The sequence below is a fragment of the Pelodiscus sinensis genome, chromosome 2 (genome assembly GCF_052426305.1).
Source record: "Pelodiscus sinensis isolate ZL-2025 chromosome 2, ASM5242630v1, whole genome shotgun sequence".
Lineage (NCBI taxonomy): Eukaryota > Metazoa > Chordata > Testudines > Trionychidae > Pelodiscus > Pelodiscus sinensis.
In genome coordinates, this window is record NC_143053.1 from 23,639,247 (window position 1) to 23,657,709 (window position 18,463).

Consider the following 18,463-nt stretch of genomic DNA (forward strand, 5'->3'; position numbering starts at 1 on the left):
ACCTTCTGTAGATGGATGTGGTTTACTCCCATTTGTACCTTCTTTACCCTTGACCTTGGATTTACTTGATGTTTCCTTCTTCCTTTCTAGATCTTTTACTACAATGATAAGAGGAAAGATATCAGACTGGGAAATGTTTAGTTAAATGTATCATATTCCTCCCCCCACACCCAAATCTTCATGCAACATTTGTAGAATTTGCTGAGGCAGCAATTGGCAACTGGATTGTTTGTTTTCTAATCTCAATCATGTTCTTGGTGGGTATTTGTCTACATTCCACCATCACTATAGGGTTTGACAAGTGTGACCCCTTACTTAGGAGAGTCCCAGCACACACACATCAGTATTAGGACCTAAGTTGAGGGGCCTTTGGAGATAGAAAATCTATCCACTTGAATCACATGAGCATGCAAACCTCCTGCTTCACTAGCCCAGAAAATTGGTAAGGCTGACTGGAGAGTGAGAATGGGTCAGGATAGAATTCCTCTCCAGTCCATGGAAGATGGTGAATACATGCCAACTGCTATATCCCTCCATAAAGGTGCAGCTTAAACCCCATGCCTTAGGCCACCACCTCCTCCCTGCCCTCGAGGGCACCACATACTCCCAATGGAATAGGGCATGTCCATAGCAGAGACTCCAATTATGCCTAGCCCTAGCATGCACTAGCCAAATGAGGAGTGAATATGGAGGCTCCTTACACTATTTCCCCATCCACCTCAGACAGAATTCAGTCTGTTTAGTAATTCCCAACATTGCATTAAAGGCCAGAGGAATCATTATGATCTTCACGTATCAGAAGAGTAGCCGTGTTAGTCTGAATCTGCAAAAGCGGCGAGGAGTCCTGTGGCACCTTATAGACTAACTGAAGTGTGGGAGCATAAGCTTTCGTGGGCAAAGACCCACTTCGTCAGATGCATCTGACAAGTGGGTCTTTGCCCACGAAAGCTTATGCTCCTACACTATGACCTTCACACCACTCTATTTTTCCCACCCAGAATTATTCTGACAATACCATGTATAAAGACCATGTGAATACAGTTAACTATGCAGAGTGTAGTTTCTCTATAACAAAACCTCTGAGAATTGTTGTAGGAAATTAATTGGTGTTAGCCAATGTGACAGTTGCGTGGATGTTAATGATCTAATATGCCACCTAGAATAGCTTTGAGTCTTGCCAAGAAAGATCTGTCTGTTTCCTGTGCCAACGGATATAGAACAGAAAATAAATTCCTCTTAGATTAAAGCTTTTCCCTTTTTTTAGGGCTGAATTATGACCAGGATTAATCATTATTTATATTACACAGTGCATAGAGGCCCCAGCCAAGATAAGAGCCTCCTTGTGCTAGGCATTAGCAAACAGTAAGAAAGACTCTCCCTGCCACAAAGAGCTTGCAAGATAAATAGATGTGACAGGTGAGAGTGGAAAGGAATTATTATTATCCCTGTTTTGCAGAACTCAGGCCAGAGATATTAAGTGATTCACCCAGATTCCCTGAAGATTACTGTAGCAGAGCCAGAAATTAAACACAGAACAGCTGAGTCGCAGTCCAGTGCATAACCACGAGACCATCCTTTCAATCTCTACAGTGCTGCACTGGGAGTAAGGGGGTAGAAGCCTCCATTTTAGTGTTGAAACCCACTTTGTAAGTCCAAGTGTGTGTGACCTGAGGGTAAGAGGGGAACTGCCTTTGCACGACTGCTGCTCTCCTACCTCCACCTTAGAACAGACAGGAGGCAAGTGCCTGAATAGAGGTGGAACACAATTGGAGTGCCGCCTGCACTACCATGGCTACACTTCTATTTTTAACATTTGCTTCATCAAAACAAGTGTGGGTCCATGTTCCCAAGTCAGAAATTACACCTCCACCTTGAAGAGGAGACGTACTCTCAGAGTCTTATTCTGGTTTCACATTTTAGCCAACCAAATCTTGCACTGTAGTAAAAGGGGGAGAAAGGACTTTGTGATTTGGTCAATTGCAAGTGTTGCTTGAGTAAGCTCTGACAGTGCTGAGCAACCTATCAGGAATTTCTGATTGTGCTCAATAGCCACTGACTCCATTAGCTTTTGTAGATGTCCACACACAAGACTGGTCTCACTAAAAGGCAGGTAAAAAGCAAAGTAACTCTGGCAAAGAGCTGGCCATTCTTCTATTCACACTACCCCAATGGAGTTGAAGACACTGTTAAAATATTGCCTTCATAAAACTTTAAAAGCCCCCCAAAAATATCATTCCCATACTTGCATGATGGTAAAATTGAATGTGGAAGTGCATCTGTCTAATCTATTTTTTTAGGCTAAAACTCCATTGCAAGGTCTTCATTATTTTATACCTTTTTATTCTACTGTAATTTGTAAGCTATAAGAATTACATACCTAATCATGTAAAAGAAAATATAAATTGTCCTAAAAATAACAGACTACTGCAAAGTTGTTAAAAATTTATAGGCTTGGGGGATGGGACTTTGTACATTAGCTAGAATTCAGAGAGTTTAAAGGGTTCATGTGTTCTGTCCTTCTAGTCCCTCATGATTTTATTCTGGCTCTCTCCTCTCCTCCCTAAAGGTGCCTTGGAATGGTTGAATTTCCCTCAGATCCAATAATTAGTCATCACTTTGTCATGGTGGAAAAAAAAACTTGAAAAATGCAACGTTTTTTTAAAAAAGAAAGGGCTTCCATACACACTGTATCTGGTTTCATTCATTAAGTCATTACACTGTCAAATTGGATCCAAGTCTCACTGAAGCCAGTGAAAACATGTTGCAACTAAAGAAACAATATATTAAATAGAATATAACCTTTGCATTCTAAAAAATCAAGCTGCCAGATCTGCTCTTCCTGTGGAACACAGCCAGTTATGAACAACCAGACCTAATACCTCAGAAGCTTGAGTAGCAATTCCATAGGTTTCTCTTTAGTGTGAAAGTAAACTGTGGTTTGATCAGTTTTGCAGCCAGTGCTATTTAAAATAGTAAATTCAGGCACTGGGGGATGGCCTTGACATGGATTCTACCTCGAATTATCACCACTTGTTATTGTGTGCTGGATAGGATAGGAGGGTGGGTTAGCAATTAGAGCAGGGGTTGACAGACCCATCACACAGGAACCTGAAGTACAAGCATCTCCAATATTAAAAATGTTCACAGATGGGCTGTGTCTACACTGGCATGAATTTCCGGAACTGCTTAAAACGGAATACTATTCCGTTTTCAGTTTTTCCGGAAAAGGAGCGTCTACATTGGCAGGCTGCTTTTCCGGAAAAGCCTCTTTTCCGGAAAAGCGTCTGTGGCCAATGTAGACGCGCTTTTCCGGAAAAGAGCCCTGATCGCCATTTTCGCAATCGGGGCTTTTATCCGGAAAAGACTACTGGGCTGTCTACACTGGCTCTTTTCCGGAACAGTGTTCCGGAATAAGGACTTATGCCCGAGCGGGAGCAGAATAGTTTTTCCGGAATAGCGGCTGATTTTGTACAGTAGAGCATCGTTGCTTTTGCGGAAATTCAAGGGCCAGTGTAGACAGCTCGCAGCTTATTCCGGAAACGCGGCTGATTTTCCGGAATAAGTGGCCCAGTGTAGACACAGCCATAGTGTTTTGTAACAAGGGGATTCAGGAAAAATTACATCCCTACCCCCAGGCTATCTGGCCTTTGGTTCCATAGACCAAATCTGTCTTGATCTGTCTTTAATTGAGTTTCAGGAGGACCTGGCTACACTTAAAATGCTGCAACTGCTGCTGCAGTATATCAATGGAGACACTACCTATGCCACTGGAGGGGTTCTCCTGTCAGCACAGGCACTTCACCTCCCTGAGAGGCAATAACTAGGTAGTTGAGAGAATTCTGCAATCAATTCAGCACTGTCTACACTGGGAGTTAGATCAATTTAACTGCATGACTTATTAGTGCAGATCTTTTACACCCTTCAGGGATGTAGTTATATTAACCTATTTTCCTACTGTAGATTAGGCCTGACATGTAAATCCAGGCAGAATCAACACATCTCAGACAAAACACATTTATCAATTTCTGTGTATGTGTCGGCGTTTTGCAGGATCATGTGCTGAACAGATTAGGCCAAATTCTTAACTAGTATAAACTGGCATAGCTCCATTAAACAGAGCTATGCTGACTTACACCAACTGAGCATATGGCCTATTAAAAATTCAAAGATTTAAGATTTACCCATTGCCTCCCTCACCTCATGAAAAAGATAAAATACATGCTTTCTCATTTCATTCATTTCCTTCCACTCACAATTCCCTTTATATAAGACATGAGCTATTTTTACAAGAGAAAGAAGAAAATTAGAAACACTGAGCAATTAACTTTTTTTGTATTTAAAATCCCTACTTCTAAGATCTCTTGCATGATATCTGATAAAGCCAGACTTTGTATTACCACATGTACTTCACTGAAGTAAACAGACTTGTGCCTTTTTACACTAGTCTGAAATTGTCTCTATGTTCTCTATTGCTCTAAATATTTATAACATGCTTATCTCTATGGCACCTGAGTAAATTACAAATGTATAGATTGAATAAATATTTGGTAAGACAGTGCTGTACGTGAGATCAGATATATACATGTAGACACATACTTCTGAACTGCCCTTGTGCTGCCTTGCTCTCTTGGTCTTTATGGTATGTAATAATCTGAACAACATAGCTTTGATCTGGAATAAGGCCTTGAATAATTGCTTTGGTTGCACTGTTTTGAAGAGTTAGTTGATTGGTTTTTCCACCTGCAAGGAAACAAAAAGAGAAATAAGATCAGTAGCATAGTACAAAAAGTGAGTGCTCTAATAAGATAAATTGCTACATTTTAAACCACTTAAATATATATTTAAACTACATTAAGTATGGGACCAAAGTCCAGTCATTCATCACTGGTTGGCTGTTCCAAACCCATCTCCCTTTGGAATGACAGAGAGGGCTAGGACAGGGTGATAGGGCATCCCAGAAAAGCAAGGAGCTAGGTGGGTTGATATACTGTAACCTTAAACGGGTGGCCCCATTGGATGTAAATCTTCTCCAAGACTTAATATGAATAACAGGTAAGACCCTAGGTATGTACACATGTGCAAACTCACACACACAAACACACAGACAAAGGAAAGACCTCCAGGAAATGGAGGTCCTGGAAAGGGAACACAGTGAGGCTGCGTCTAGACTGGCATGATTTTGCACAAATACTTTTAACGGAAAAGTTTTTCCATTAAAAGTATTTGTGCAAGAGAGCGTCTGTACTGGCATGTGCCTTTGCACAAAAGATTTGCTTTTGCGCAAAAGCATCCGTGCCAGTGTAGATGCTCTCTTGCGCAAGAAAGCTCCGATGGCCATTTTAGCCATCGGGCTTTCTTGCGCAAGAAATTAACGTTGCTGTCTACACTGGCCCTCTTGCACAAGAATACTTGCGCAAGAGGGCTTATCCCTGAGCGGGAGCGTCAGAATATTTGCGCAAGGACCACTGATTTTGTACATTACAAAGTCAGTGTTCTTGTGCAAATACTCGTGGCCAGTGTAGACAGGCAGCAAGATTTTGCGCAAAATCATGCCAGTTTAGATGCAGCCTGAGTGAGATACAGGATGGGAACTGGAAAGCCACACAGGATATTAAGCCATCTGAACTTGCAGATTCTTCTGTGGGAATCAATCTATTCAAGGAGCAGTCTGGAAACTCAGCCCCAGTTGAGAATGAGGCCATGAAATGAGAGGCTAGAGCAATAGGACATCATGAGATAGACCTTGACTAGAAATGAAAGGAGATCACCAGAAGGCCTCATTGACATCAGGAGCATTCCAGAAGCTCTGAGGAAAAATGTTGTAGTGATACTCTGAGGTACATATCATAGAATGAACAACTGGTTCCACGGACTATTGGCAGATACTAGCCTAACACCATGAAGCCTGGAAGAGACTGCATCACAAGCGGTCACATCTGAGAGTTGGACAGTCATACCTAAATATCAGACCCATGGGGATAACCAGGAGATTAGTGCAGAATCAAGCCAGGATCAAGGATAAGGGCTCTGTGGGTGTAGCTGACAGCAGAGTCCTGGGTCAGAAGCCAAGTGGAAGAGCTAATGAGGAGATAGAGATATACTCAGGGGCTGTGTCTAGACTGGCCAGTTTTTCCGGAAAATCAGCCGCTTTTCTGGAAAAACTTGCCAGCTGTCTACACTGGCTACTTGAATTTCCGCAAAAGCACTGACTTCCTACTGTAAGAAATCAGTGCTTTTGGCGGAAATACTATGCTGCTCCCATTCAGGCAAAAGTCCCTTTTGTGCAAAACTTTTGCGCAAAAGGGCCAGTGTAGACAGCTGAGATTTGTTTTGCGCAAAAGTGCGTCTAGATTGGCCACGGATGCTTTTCCGCAAATGTGCTTTTGTGGAAAAGCATCCGTGCCAATCTAGACGCTCTTTTCTGAAAATGCTTTTAACGGAAAACTTTTCAGTTAAAAGCATTTCCGGAAAATCATGCCAGTCTAGACATAGCCAGGAAGTAGAACAGGGGACAGAGCCAAAGGTATCAAGAATGAGAAGGGCATGAATGAGAATGGGAAAGAGCAGGCAGGGACTGGATGGAAAAAAATGCGGAAAGCAGGATCAAGCACAGCTGTGGCAGGGGATGCATTGAGCAGCAATTGAACCCTGGCTGCTAATGGGTAAAGTAGGAATTTAGATCTGCCCTCCATCAGTCAGTACTCACCAGGCTCAGCTGTGCCCAGAGACTTGCCAGAAAACAGACCCAGATAAACCTGAATCTCCAACCCCCACATGGAGAGAAGGGAAAAAGCAATTTGTAGTGAGTGGCAGCTAGCGGTCTGGACTTCAAATGAGGCCAAAACAGAGCAACTGAAACTGGGAGGGGCAGTTTATAAGAGCAGGAAGCTGAAGAATTGCAGGTAAAAAAAACAATTTGGGAGATAATCTGGCCAAGCACACTTCAAGGGGCAGCAGCTCTAAAGGGGTTTTGCTGCAACAGGCCACTCAAGACATGGGAACTAGCTGTAGGAAGAGTCCCAGTAGTTTTCAAGTACCCTGGCTTACAGGAATAAGAACCAGAAAAGGCTGATCAGCCTTTAAGGAGTCTTGAATAGGGTTAGAGAACTGGATCAAAGCACAAAGAGATACAAACCAAAGAACATTCCTGAGACATGAGGAAAGAGGTAGGAGGAGTTCTATATGGGGCACCAGAGGTGTGTCTACATTGGTGCGATCTTGCGCCAAAGCGGCTGTTTTTGCGCAAAAACATGTTGCCTGTCTACACTGGCGGGGAGTTCTTGCATATGTACACTGATGTTCTAATGTATGAAATCAGTGCTTCTTGCGCAAGAACTCTGATGCTCCCGCTCAGGAATAAGCTCTCTTGCACAACTGGCCAGTGTAGACAGGCAACATGAATTTCTTGCGCAAGAAAGCCCGATGGCTAAAATGGCCATCGGAGCTTTCTTGTGCAAGAAAGCGTCTGCGCAAGAGCATCCGTGCCAGTGTAAAAGCACATCTCTTGTGCTAAGGTACATGCCAGTGTAGATGCTCTCTTGTGCAAATACTTTTACGCAAGAGTTCTTGAGTTAAAGAATATTTGCGCAAGATCATGCCAATGTAGACACAGCCCAGGTGTATTATAACTAAGCAGCTCATTGCGAAGAGGGAAGGAGGCAGGCAAGCAGAGAGCAGTCCACAATCTCAAAACTTAAAAAGCAATCTTTAGCATGAATGAACTGTGAAGACTCATCTGGCATTTCTGAGTCTCCCATGGTCAGTGGCAGAGTGCAATCCCTGAACAAATGGCTTGAGTGAAAATTTCTATTTTTTAAAAATACTTGAATAATAGTCCTCAAAGGACATATTAAATGCATTTATTTTAGTTAAGTTTTAGCAAAGCTTTCCTGGCTGACCTCAGAGATGGACCTGCCAACTGTGAGAAAGCACAAGAGCAAATTCCTCCAACCCCCTCACTAAAGGTCTTGTCTGGATTACTCAGATCTTGGAGAGCTAACCACTATGTATGGACTTCTGCACACTCTACACAATTCCACAGTATCCTTTTCAAGCAATTGATGTGGGCAGGAGAGAATAAGAGGTCTCTGCCTAGAAAAAGGGAATTCCCGAATGATTAATGAAGCACTTTAAAGCCAAAGGAGAGATTAGAAATCTAAAGAGTCAGATTTGTTTGCCAAAAGAAGCTCTGCAGACTCCACTGGCCTAGAGCTGATTTTGTCTAGATCCAGCACTAAGCAGCTACCCATTGAGAATACTACAAAATTGAAGCTTGTGCAAGTTTAAATTCCTAACAAATAACTGTAGATTCAATTGCACGTACATGGTTTCCCTTTCCCACTCTTTGTCCCTTTTGCAACCTGTATTTGTAACACAGATTTAACTGCCACTAACTATTTTCCCTGCAGCTAAGGCTGGAATCAAGAGGTAAGGCAGAAATACTACTCCTAACTATGTTGCTAACTCACTATGACAGCTGATAGACCCAGTCCTGCAAATTTGTACGTATTTTACTCTCAGGCTTTCTCTCACTGGAGTCATGTATTTATGCATGTAGGATCAGGCCCAAAATCTATAAAGTAGTAGTTTGATTCCCTTTGCTTGGTCATTAGTTTTTAAAAACAGTCTTACATCACAAATGGATGTCCCAAAATATCCATCCTGTCACCACAATTTGTCAGCTTTTATAGACTATTGAGCCAAAGAAAAGAAAGTGTTATGGTTTTAGATTTTTAGAGGACTGATATCAGGTGTTTTAGGAACTTCTGATTTTAAGACAAGTTTTTTCATAAAAATGAACAGATTTTAAACTGCTGACCGCAAGGGGTCAGCAATATAAAAGTTATTGAAGCAACACATTCCTTAACACAACCACTACTGTGCACTCTTTCAATAATGCATCTTTTAAAAAAGTCATCATGAGCAATGTTCATTAGGAGCCGTGACTGGGTGTTTGCCCCGCATGGTCATAAGAAGGATTAAACCCAGCCTGGGAGAGGGCTGGGGTTGTGGAGCAAGCAGCTGCAGCAGACAGCAGCCAATCAGGGCCCAGCTGAGGGCCGTATAAATAAGGGCTCTTGAGACTGAGAATGAAGACTCACTCACGTACGTTCCAGCTGTGGAGTAGGAGAGACCTGGCTTCCAGGGAAGCTAGAACTTTCTGAGACAGAGCAGTGCTGGGGAAAGGCAGGCACAGCTGGGGAGCTCTCTCCAGGCAAATTCCCAGGCTGCAAGGCATGGGGCAACACCTAAGTGTACCCAGGAGTGCAGGGAGGCATCCAAGGCAAGAGAAGATAGCAGGTCCACACCCCTTGCCAATAATGAGTGACCATGTGACTGCAGTTAGCCCCTGACATAAAGGGCTAGATGACAACTGGCAGGAGGGTCACTAAGACAAGGTGGGTATAGGGTGTTGGAGGTTCCCTCAGGGGTAGGACTCCAGAGTATGGGGGCACTGTGGCAGGGCAGTACCCAGAGGGGAGAGTGCTGCGGTCTAACAGGGACACAGGTCCCAATGTAAGGTGGCAAAACCATTAAGACCTAAACAGGTAACAATGAGAGAGACACTGGCCAGAAGGGGGTGCTCCAGGGCTGAATTGAGCTGCTTCTCTGAATGACCAGCAGGAGGCACTACAGCAGCAATACTCACCATGCTACAGGAACCTGTTTATCAGATACAGACACTTGCAGAATAGCAGAGCACATAGCACAGAACTGCTTGCGGCTTCTGCTCAAAACAGCCTGGTAGCAGCATTCCTCCAGAGTGTAGTTCTTTATAGTGAATGTAGCCCCACTCCTAAAGATTCTGCACTGGGGTTCACATCATTGTGGCATAGAAAAGGCAAACATGGCCAAAGACAGAGGAAGCGAGCAGCCTAACCTGCCCCAAGCAGGATCCAATAACTGCTAAGAAGGTACTTGGCGGCTGCATTTTGTGTATTTCACTACTACTGCCCCAATCCATATGCAAACTCCGAGAGCAGGGTGGCAAGCAGAAGGGTAAGAGGCACAGATGTGGAACCAACAGTGTATCCTGCTCATTACTGCCCACCAGTGCTCAAACACTCCCTTCTCTGTCCTTTTGCATATCACTACTGGACTGGGTCCTAATAAAATCTACCACTGCTTTAATTGAGTGTCACACTATCATGTTGTAAATTACTGTGAAGATTAATATTTATTAGAGTCCCTCTGCTCTCTGCTGACTACCAAAGCATATCCACATTCATGCTATCAAAACTGTGTACACTCTTTTTTCCTTCTGGCCATTCATCCATTGGAATTTAATATCTTTTAGCATAATAGCTGACTTAATTGCTTCATGACATACATTGTTGCAACTTTTGCTCCTCTGGGAGTTTTGGCACATTTTGATTGCTTTTATATGTTGCATGTAGGTTCATTTTAAGATTGAAAAGCTTGCCTGGCTCAGACCAATGCAACAGTAAAATATGGGGAAGAAAAGGAATCTATTGCTCTCTTGTCAAGAAATTGCTATAGCTGGTCAAATACATCATTGTCCAATCTGTAAGATTCATTATATATAATCTACTTTGAAGAATAAAATATAACAGCCAAGTGCAAATGCAGTTTGAAGACCTCATATTTATAAATTTAATATGAATACACTATAGACTACATGTGATAGTTATTCTAAAATAACTAAGCTATAGTTTAGTTCTCTTGGTGCTAGGAATAACAGTGTAGATATATTGTGAAAATTTGTTTCATGTTTGTTCAGCAGCATAGTTTATAAACATACCCGCTATAAGGCTTGGGTAACTATAGAATAAGTGCTATATGAAGGAGGAATAAAACATCATGCATTGTGGGGAAGATTGCAAACTAGTGTAAATTCTCTTAGGTTCATTGACAATGGAACTATAAAAAATTATGCCAGATGACAATATGCCCTTGTGCCTCTTATTTATTCACTTCCCTTGTTCCAACTGCCCAAAATTCCATGTACATTTGCATACTTCTTCCTCCTACTCTCTTGGGCACTTGCCATTTCCCTGTGTATGGCCAGAACAGAAAGGGGATGCTCAGAGGGACAGGACCAGAAGAGGAGCCTTCCACCGATAATGAAACACAGGAAGTATCTGTCAATTTACTTCATCACCAGAATGCTCCAGAAATTTGCATTCACACTGACCTCCCCCTGCACTGTGGCAAGTCAGATGGATCTCGCTCTTGCTGGACAGCCAGAGCTCCTGGTTTTCCTGAGCCAGCTCAGTCTCCCAGTTATGTGGAGTAAGATCATCAGCCACAAAGTAATAGGAGGCTACTTTCTTCTAGAGCACTAAGCACCATGCCAGCACCATCAGTGGATCCAAATTACCCAAACATGCTTACAGACAAATGTAAATATTTTTACCTTCACTTGGAGTGACAAGAAGCTTATATCCAGTAAATTTCCCTTTAGGGGCTTTCCATGAAATCTGTACACTGTCATGAGTGACTAGATTATATCTTAGTCTTGTGGGAGGAGCCACTGTAAGGGAAAAAAATAAAGAGATCTTACTTTAAAATATTTATCGCTTTAATCTTTGTATAAATGTTAAGGAAAATACACAGGCAAACACACGCACACAAGTTTGACAACACAAAGGATGCAAGTTATTCTAAATGTCACAAAGAAAAGCTTATTAGTTTGTAAAATAAGATTAATCCCCAAGTTGCCTTATTTCCCCTGATGACATAGCTTTTATATTTATAGGGGGTGCGGGGGAAACCCAAAACTACTGATCTTACAAAGGACAGAGACAAATGGTGTTAGATGTTAAGATTCTAGTTTAGCAAGCAAAGCTGGCAATCCAAAATGCTCTTTGTTAATGTGTAAGAACTAAAACTGATCTTCTTGCTTATTTGACAGTGTATACCTTTCCTAGCCCTTTATGACAAATATTATGGGTTTTTCATTTAAGTCATTCAGGGCCAAATTTTCAAAGGCTTGTGTGGGCACAAATGTTCTTCTTGCAAATATGTTTTAGGCCATGAGCGGGGACAGGAAATAGCACGATTTTCATTAGTAAATGGCGAGTTGCAAGAATGGAGCATAAAGCTGGCTGGGGTGTGGGCATGGTTTCAATAATTAATGCACATTCATCCCTAACAGAAACCAGAATTGCCTTGTACCCCTGCATGGCTGATGTAGATGTACAGAGGTGAGCCAAGGCTTAGGCAAAAGACAGTCCAGGCACTGTAAGTGGAGTCAGCCTCTACTCTTGGGCTATCCACAATAGTTCAGAATAGTATCAGTTGGAAAGAATGGAAACATGAGGGTACTGTGGGAGGAAGTGTCAGGTGGTGTTTCAGGGGCCCAGGAACAATCAGAAATTCCAGACTTGTGCGCTCTGAGATAAGCAGAGGTGGCTGAAGTAGAGGGAGGATGGGAAGGACAATCAGGGCTTCCCATTGGAGTCAGCAAGGCAGCTGCATGCCTGGAATACTTTCCACTGTGTGCGTCTGGGCATTCAGCAGCAGTTTAGCATACAGTAGTGATTCCCTATTAGCTTACCCTAAAATATCATTAGTAAGGTTGTCAGTTAATTGCTGCTAGCTCATGTGATTAACACAAAATTAATAATTTTAAAATTATTCATGATTAATCAGAGTTTTATTCGCACTGTTAAAAACAGAATATCAGTTGACACGCATTACATGTTTTGGGATGTTTTTCTACATTTCCAAATATATTGATTTCAATTAGAACACAGAATACAAAGTATACGGTGCTCACTTTATATTTTTATTAAAAATATTTGCACTGTAAAAATGATAAACAAAAGAGAAAGTATTTTTCAATTCACCTCATGCAAGAACTGTATGGTAGGCTCTTTATCATGACAGTGCAACCTACAAGTGTGGATATTTTTGTTACATAACTGCACTCAGAAAAACCCAAAACACTGTAAAAGTTTAGCACCTACAAGCCTACTCTGTCCTATTTCTTATTCAGGAAATCACTTAAAGAAACAAGTTTTTTTCCATTTATGGGAGATAATGCTGCATGCTTCTTATTTACAACATTAACTAAAAGTGAGAACAGGTGTTCGCATGGAACTTTTGTAGCCTCCGTTGCAAGGTATTTACATACCAGATGTGCTAAATATTCTTATGCCCCTTCATGATTTGGCCACCATTCCTAAGGAAATACTTCAATGCTGATGACTTTCATTAAAAAAATAATGAGCTAATTAAATGTGTTATTAAATTCTTTCGGGGATAATTGTATGGTTCCTGCTCTGTTTTACCTGAATTCTGCCATATATTTCATGTTATGGCAGTCTCAGATGACCCAGCACATGTTTATTTTAAGAACACTTTCACAGCAGATTTGACAAAATACAAAATAGGTACCAATGAAAGATTTCTAAAGACAGCTACAGCACTCGACCCAAGGTTTAAGAATCTGACTTGCCTTCCAAAATCTTAGTGGGATTGAATTGTGCAACATTCTTTCAGAAATCTTAAAAGAGAAACACTACAATGTGGAAACTATAGGAAACCACAAGAAAAGAAAATCAGCCTTCAGCTGGTGGCATCTAACACGGATGATGAAAATGAATGGGTTTTGGTCCACACTGCTTTGGACTGTAATTGAGCAGAACCTGTCATCAGCATGGACACATGCCCTGTGGAATAGTGGTTGAAGCATGAAAAGACATGAATCCGTAGCACATCTGGCTGTTATGACTTTCAGGTGACCATTGTAAACAAGAAGCAAGGCAGCATTATCTCCTGCAAATATAACCAAAATTGATTGTCTGCATGATTGGCTGAACAAGAAGTAGGCTGGAGTGGATTTGTAGATTCTAAAGTTTCACATTGTTTTATTTTTTAATACAGTTTTTGCACAGAATTCTACCTCTGTAAGTTCAGCTTATACATTAAAAAGAGTCTATAGAAAATACTATTACTTTTGTTTTTATAGGGCAAATATTTACAATAAAAAATAAATTTAAAAAATTGTAATAAAAATAAATATATTTGTACACTTAGCATTCTGTGTTGTCATTTCAATCAACATATTTGAAAAAGTAGAATACATCACAAATATTTAAATAAATGTTATTCTTTTATACTTTAACAGTGTGATTAATTGCATTTAATTTTTAATCACTTGGCCCTGATCATTAATGCTATTGACTTGTAACAAGTTGTGATGGCCCAGACCTGCATGTAGAGCCTGAATGACGTGTGATCTATGAAAACTGTCCTATCAGGAGGTTGAGCAGGGGAACAGCACACACTACAGAGTTAGGTCAATGGAACACAGTTTAGATTGACCCAACTGTGTATGTATCTACATTAAAATGTTGCTCCTGCCAAAGTAACTCACTTGTGAAGGTGGAGTTGTGAAGGTGGAGTTATTAAGTTGGCATAACAAGAGACGTAGTGCTTAGGTCAATGTAATTAGGTCGATGCAGCATCAATGAAGACATTGTGTTGCTTACATGGACGGTTTCTGGCTTTCAGAAGTCTTCCTACAGTGCCCCATGCTGATTGTTAAATCAGTACAGGCGCTCCTGGTAAGAATGCACACCACCAAAACAAAATAAACATAATGTGGACATGCAAAAGCGATTTAATTACTGCAATGGCTGTGCATCAAAGTAACTTAAGGTGACTTAATTTTCTAGTATAGACATACCCTCAGCAAAAAGAAGAGGCATTGCACTAGCTCAAGGGCAGAGGTACCTGTTCCCAAGCCCTACACTAAATGGTTTATTCCAACAATTGGTTCTGTCCTGACTATAACATTGGACATACAGCCCAAGGCTTCTGACATCGCAATTCCAAATGGATATGGCAGCAGAAGGTGGCTTCCTCCTGCCACCACACAACTGGTCCCCAGACTTGAAGGCCCAGGAAACAGCACAGCAAACACCATGACTTAGAGGTAGCAGATACCTTTTCTTTCTATTATCTTTTAAGAAACTTAATAATGTTTTAATCTTTTTTTAGTTGTCGGCTAAACATGTGGTTTCTGGTCCTAATTTATATGATGAGCTAATATTTCTCTTCTTGTCTGTTGTTTCTGTCTATGATTCACAGACAGATGCCTTGAGTGCCAGAGTCCACAGAGAGAAAGATCTGCCCAGACACTCCCTTCAGGCCTTATTTGTTCTCACGTTTCAGTCAATGGAATTGTGGCAATTTACACCAGCTGAGGATCTGGACAAGAATTTTCTGTGTTTCACTGTCAAATTGTCTAGTAGTTTTTCCCCCCTATTTGTTTCATTTTTAAGAGCTGAGAAAAGCCAGCTAATATTTGTATGTGGGTTTTCTTGTTGTTGTTGCTACAATTGTTTCTAAATGGTATCAACACTTTGGAATGTTAGAAGTCATCAATATGTAAATTAAAGTTTAATGGAAAAGCTTTATTTCCTGCTACTGTATCCATCTCATTAGTGAGGGCCTATTCTAGCAGAGTGGACCAGCCTCAAGTATTTTCCTGCCTAAAGAGCCAGAGGCAGCAAGGGAATGTGGAGAGCCAAGACCAGCTGCTCTCAGGACAGTGGAATTCAAGGGAGAAAAAAAGCAGAGGGAGAGTGGGAAGTAAGGGGCACAAAAACAATGCGTGTCAAAACAGCATACCACACTTTTCAAAATCTCTGCAATGAGCATGCATACAAACTTATGTGCTCACGCATACAATGGACATGATCTGGACCACCCTAATCTCCAGACTGTCTGTCCACCCTAATGGGACTTTAAAAAATAGACATTATCCAATGCAGAAGCATAAGCACCTATAAGTACCACTACACACACAACTAGTTCTTTGAAAATGTGGCCCTTGCTGTTTTGTTACTAAAAGATCAAATGTGAAATATTGTGCTAGGCAAGCTACTGCAAGAACATTCAGCATACTTGTAAGAAAATAACTGATGCTGTGGTAAAAGCTTTAAAAGACAGAAAGGCTGTAGGATTTCCGTCTCTAATTAGGATTACCGTCTCTAATTCATTCTCAAGACTCATTATGATCTATGCATAGCTCAAGGACAGAATCCATCAATGCTGAATGAACCTAGAGTGGTGAATCATGATTACTAATTCATAAAAATATGTAATTCCAATTATTTGCTTTTATAAAGTAATAGTAAATAATCTTTGGGGAAACTGCTGTAAGATTCACAGGGATTCAGCTAAGCACAGAACTCTAATAACCAAGAATACAAATGCCAATTAAGTGTGTCCTATACCAAGGGAAAAATGAGATATATGAAGCCTCTTTTTTTCCCCATGTGTGACCTATAGATTAAAAGAGCACTTTCTAACAAAGCAGTGTAGCTCTGACCTACTTGCAATTAGCCATCACCAAATCAGGAAAACTTTCAAACTCCCTACAAAACCGGACACATGTCTGACAATAACAAGCAAAGAGGATATAATCACCAAATGTGTTTGTGCTTACTTTAGAACTACAATATGATAGACTACAAGACTTGTGCCAGAATAATCTTTACATAACTAGCAGATCTTTGCTATCCACTTATTCATTTTTGTCTATATAGGGAGGAGGAAAACATTTCCAGACAATAATTAATCATAGAGAGAAAAGAAGAGTTGTTCACCAAACATATTTAACTATATCTTAGTTATGCAAAGATTAGTGTTCTGGCACGGAAAAGTACATATAACTAAGGAAGTTAAATCTAACACTTGGACAAACACAACAAAATATTTATGGGAATTACTATGTGGTCACCAACCTGAAGAGGAAATCTTTATTTCTGAGGACCATTATTGTCTGTGGAACAAAATTTCACTTCTTGCAGAAAGAAAAAAAAAAGAATTCACACCGAGTCTGTTAACTGATAAAAATCAGTAGCGAGAGCTTGTTAAGGGGTTTTATGAGAATGAGCAAACAAATGGCCATCAGCAACATTAGAGCAATCACCCAAAAAGAGATTAAAGGCAAGTTCAAGGCTTTGGTTTATGCGGGTACATGGAAGTCAGCTATTTTTGTTAGTGCTCCAAATACATTATTCTTGAGAACAAACAGAAAAACAATGACATACTCAATATTCCAGAAGGAGGACAAAAATTCTCAAGTATATAGCTGTCAAACTATGAAAAGTCGGAGATACTATTTACACCATCTAGATTCTAATTTTATACTGTTGTAAAGATAAATCTTGGTTAAACTAAACAAAGTAATAGTCCACCAAACTTATCTGGCATATATACATTAGCAAAGCATGGAAATTCTCACAATATTAGTTATGATTGCCATCTTGTACATGTAAAAACAAAATTTTAAATTAACTCAATTATTGTATAGATAAATAGGAACTCTATGGAGAGATATATTTCCTTAGTGGTGATGGTTGGTTAGCCAATGTTGTTTTGCTGAGAGTAAATCTTTTATTATAGACTGGATAAGGACCTAAAATATTGTAAAGTAACTTTATCTGTTGAGCAAGAAAGAAAATTATAACTAAATTAAGAGTGTAATTAAATATTGAGTAAAAACAGAGGGATGATAAAAGATTTGGATGGAAGCTATTAAATGCTTCACATTAAATTGGAAGCTCAACAAATAAAAAGGATAAAAACATTTAAAAAATCAGTGACCGACAAAAAGTAATTGGATAATTCATCATTAAGGCAGAAGAATGACTCAGCAGGGTCTGTTTCTCTAAAGATAGCACTCATAACAAGAAAGTAATATAAATTAATGTGTGGAAAAGGGGTCATAGGACTGGGATAAAACCTCAAATGTGAAACCAGGACTTTCCAAACATTTTCTCCCTTTTCCCTAAGGAATCAATTTACAGTTCTTCCCCAAAGTGTTTATGTGAGTTGGGGCTAGCCCCCATTTTTCCTGCACCTTGTTACAATGTGCTGTTTCTTCAATTGATCACTCAAGCATACTATATGATTTATAGTTAGCCAGCTGATACCAGGAGGAGCAAGTGAACAGTTTATTGCAAGGAAAAGGAAATACTTTGTCAACAAAAGTCAAAAGGGGGGATTCAGATTACATGGTACTACTTTAAACATAGCAAAAGAATATTCTCTACTCTTATTTCATGGATTATGGATCCATATAGTCCATTATTCAATAATGTGATGGTGCAGAATACATGGAAGTTGCATTTTCTGAGACCTGCACTTGATTTTAGTGTGAAATTTGTGTCCACTACTAACATGTACAGTACTGATTATGAATAAGACAGAGAATATCTTATTGCCTTTATATAAGGTATGCCCACATCTTGAATACTGCATACAGATGTGGTCGCCTCATCTCAAAGAAGATATTTTGGCATAGGAAAAGGTTCAGAAAAGGGCAACAAAAATTATTAGGGTTTTGGAACGGGTCCCATATGAAGAGAGATTAAAAAGACTTGGGCTGTGTTTACATTGGCAAGATTTGGCGCAAAAGAAGCCGCTTTTGCACAAAATCTTGCCGCCTGTCTACACTGGCCGCAAGTATTTGCGTAAGGAC

The 18,463-nt window shown here is 40.4% G+C and overlaps 1 protein-coding gene across 5 annotated transcripts in view; it reads right to left on the reverse strand.

The window, feature by feature from the left end:
- Positions 1-18,463, reverse strand: part of COL14A1 (collagen type XIV alpha 1 chain) — a 187,387-nt gene that overhangs the window by 155,436 nt on the left and 13,488 nt on the right. For 4 of the 5 annotated variants that reach the window (XM_006137507.5, XM_014580806.4, XM_014580807.4 and 1 more), the window contains exons 4-6: positions 11,378-11,494; positions 4,597-4,740; positions 3-98 (exon numbers count right to left, since the gene is read on the reverse strand). The exons of the other annotated variant lie outside the window; for it this stretch is intronic. In XM_006137507.5, coding sequence (XP_006137569.3) covers positions 3-98; positions 4,597-4,740; positions 11,378-11,494 — 357 coding nt within the window. The remainder of the gene's footprint in view (positions 1-2; positions 99-4,596; positions 4,741-11,377; positions 11,495-18,463) is intronic. 5 annotated transcript variants of the gene reach the window in all.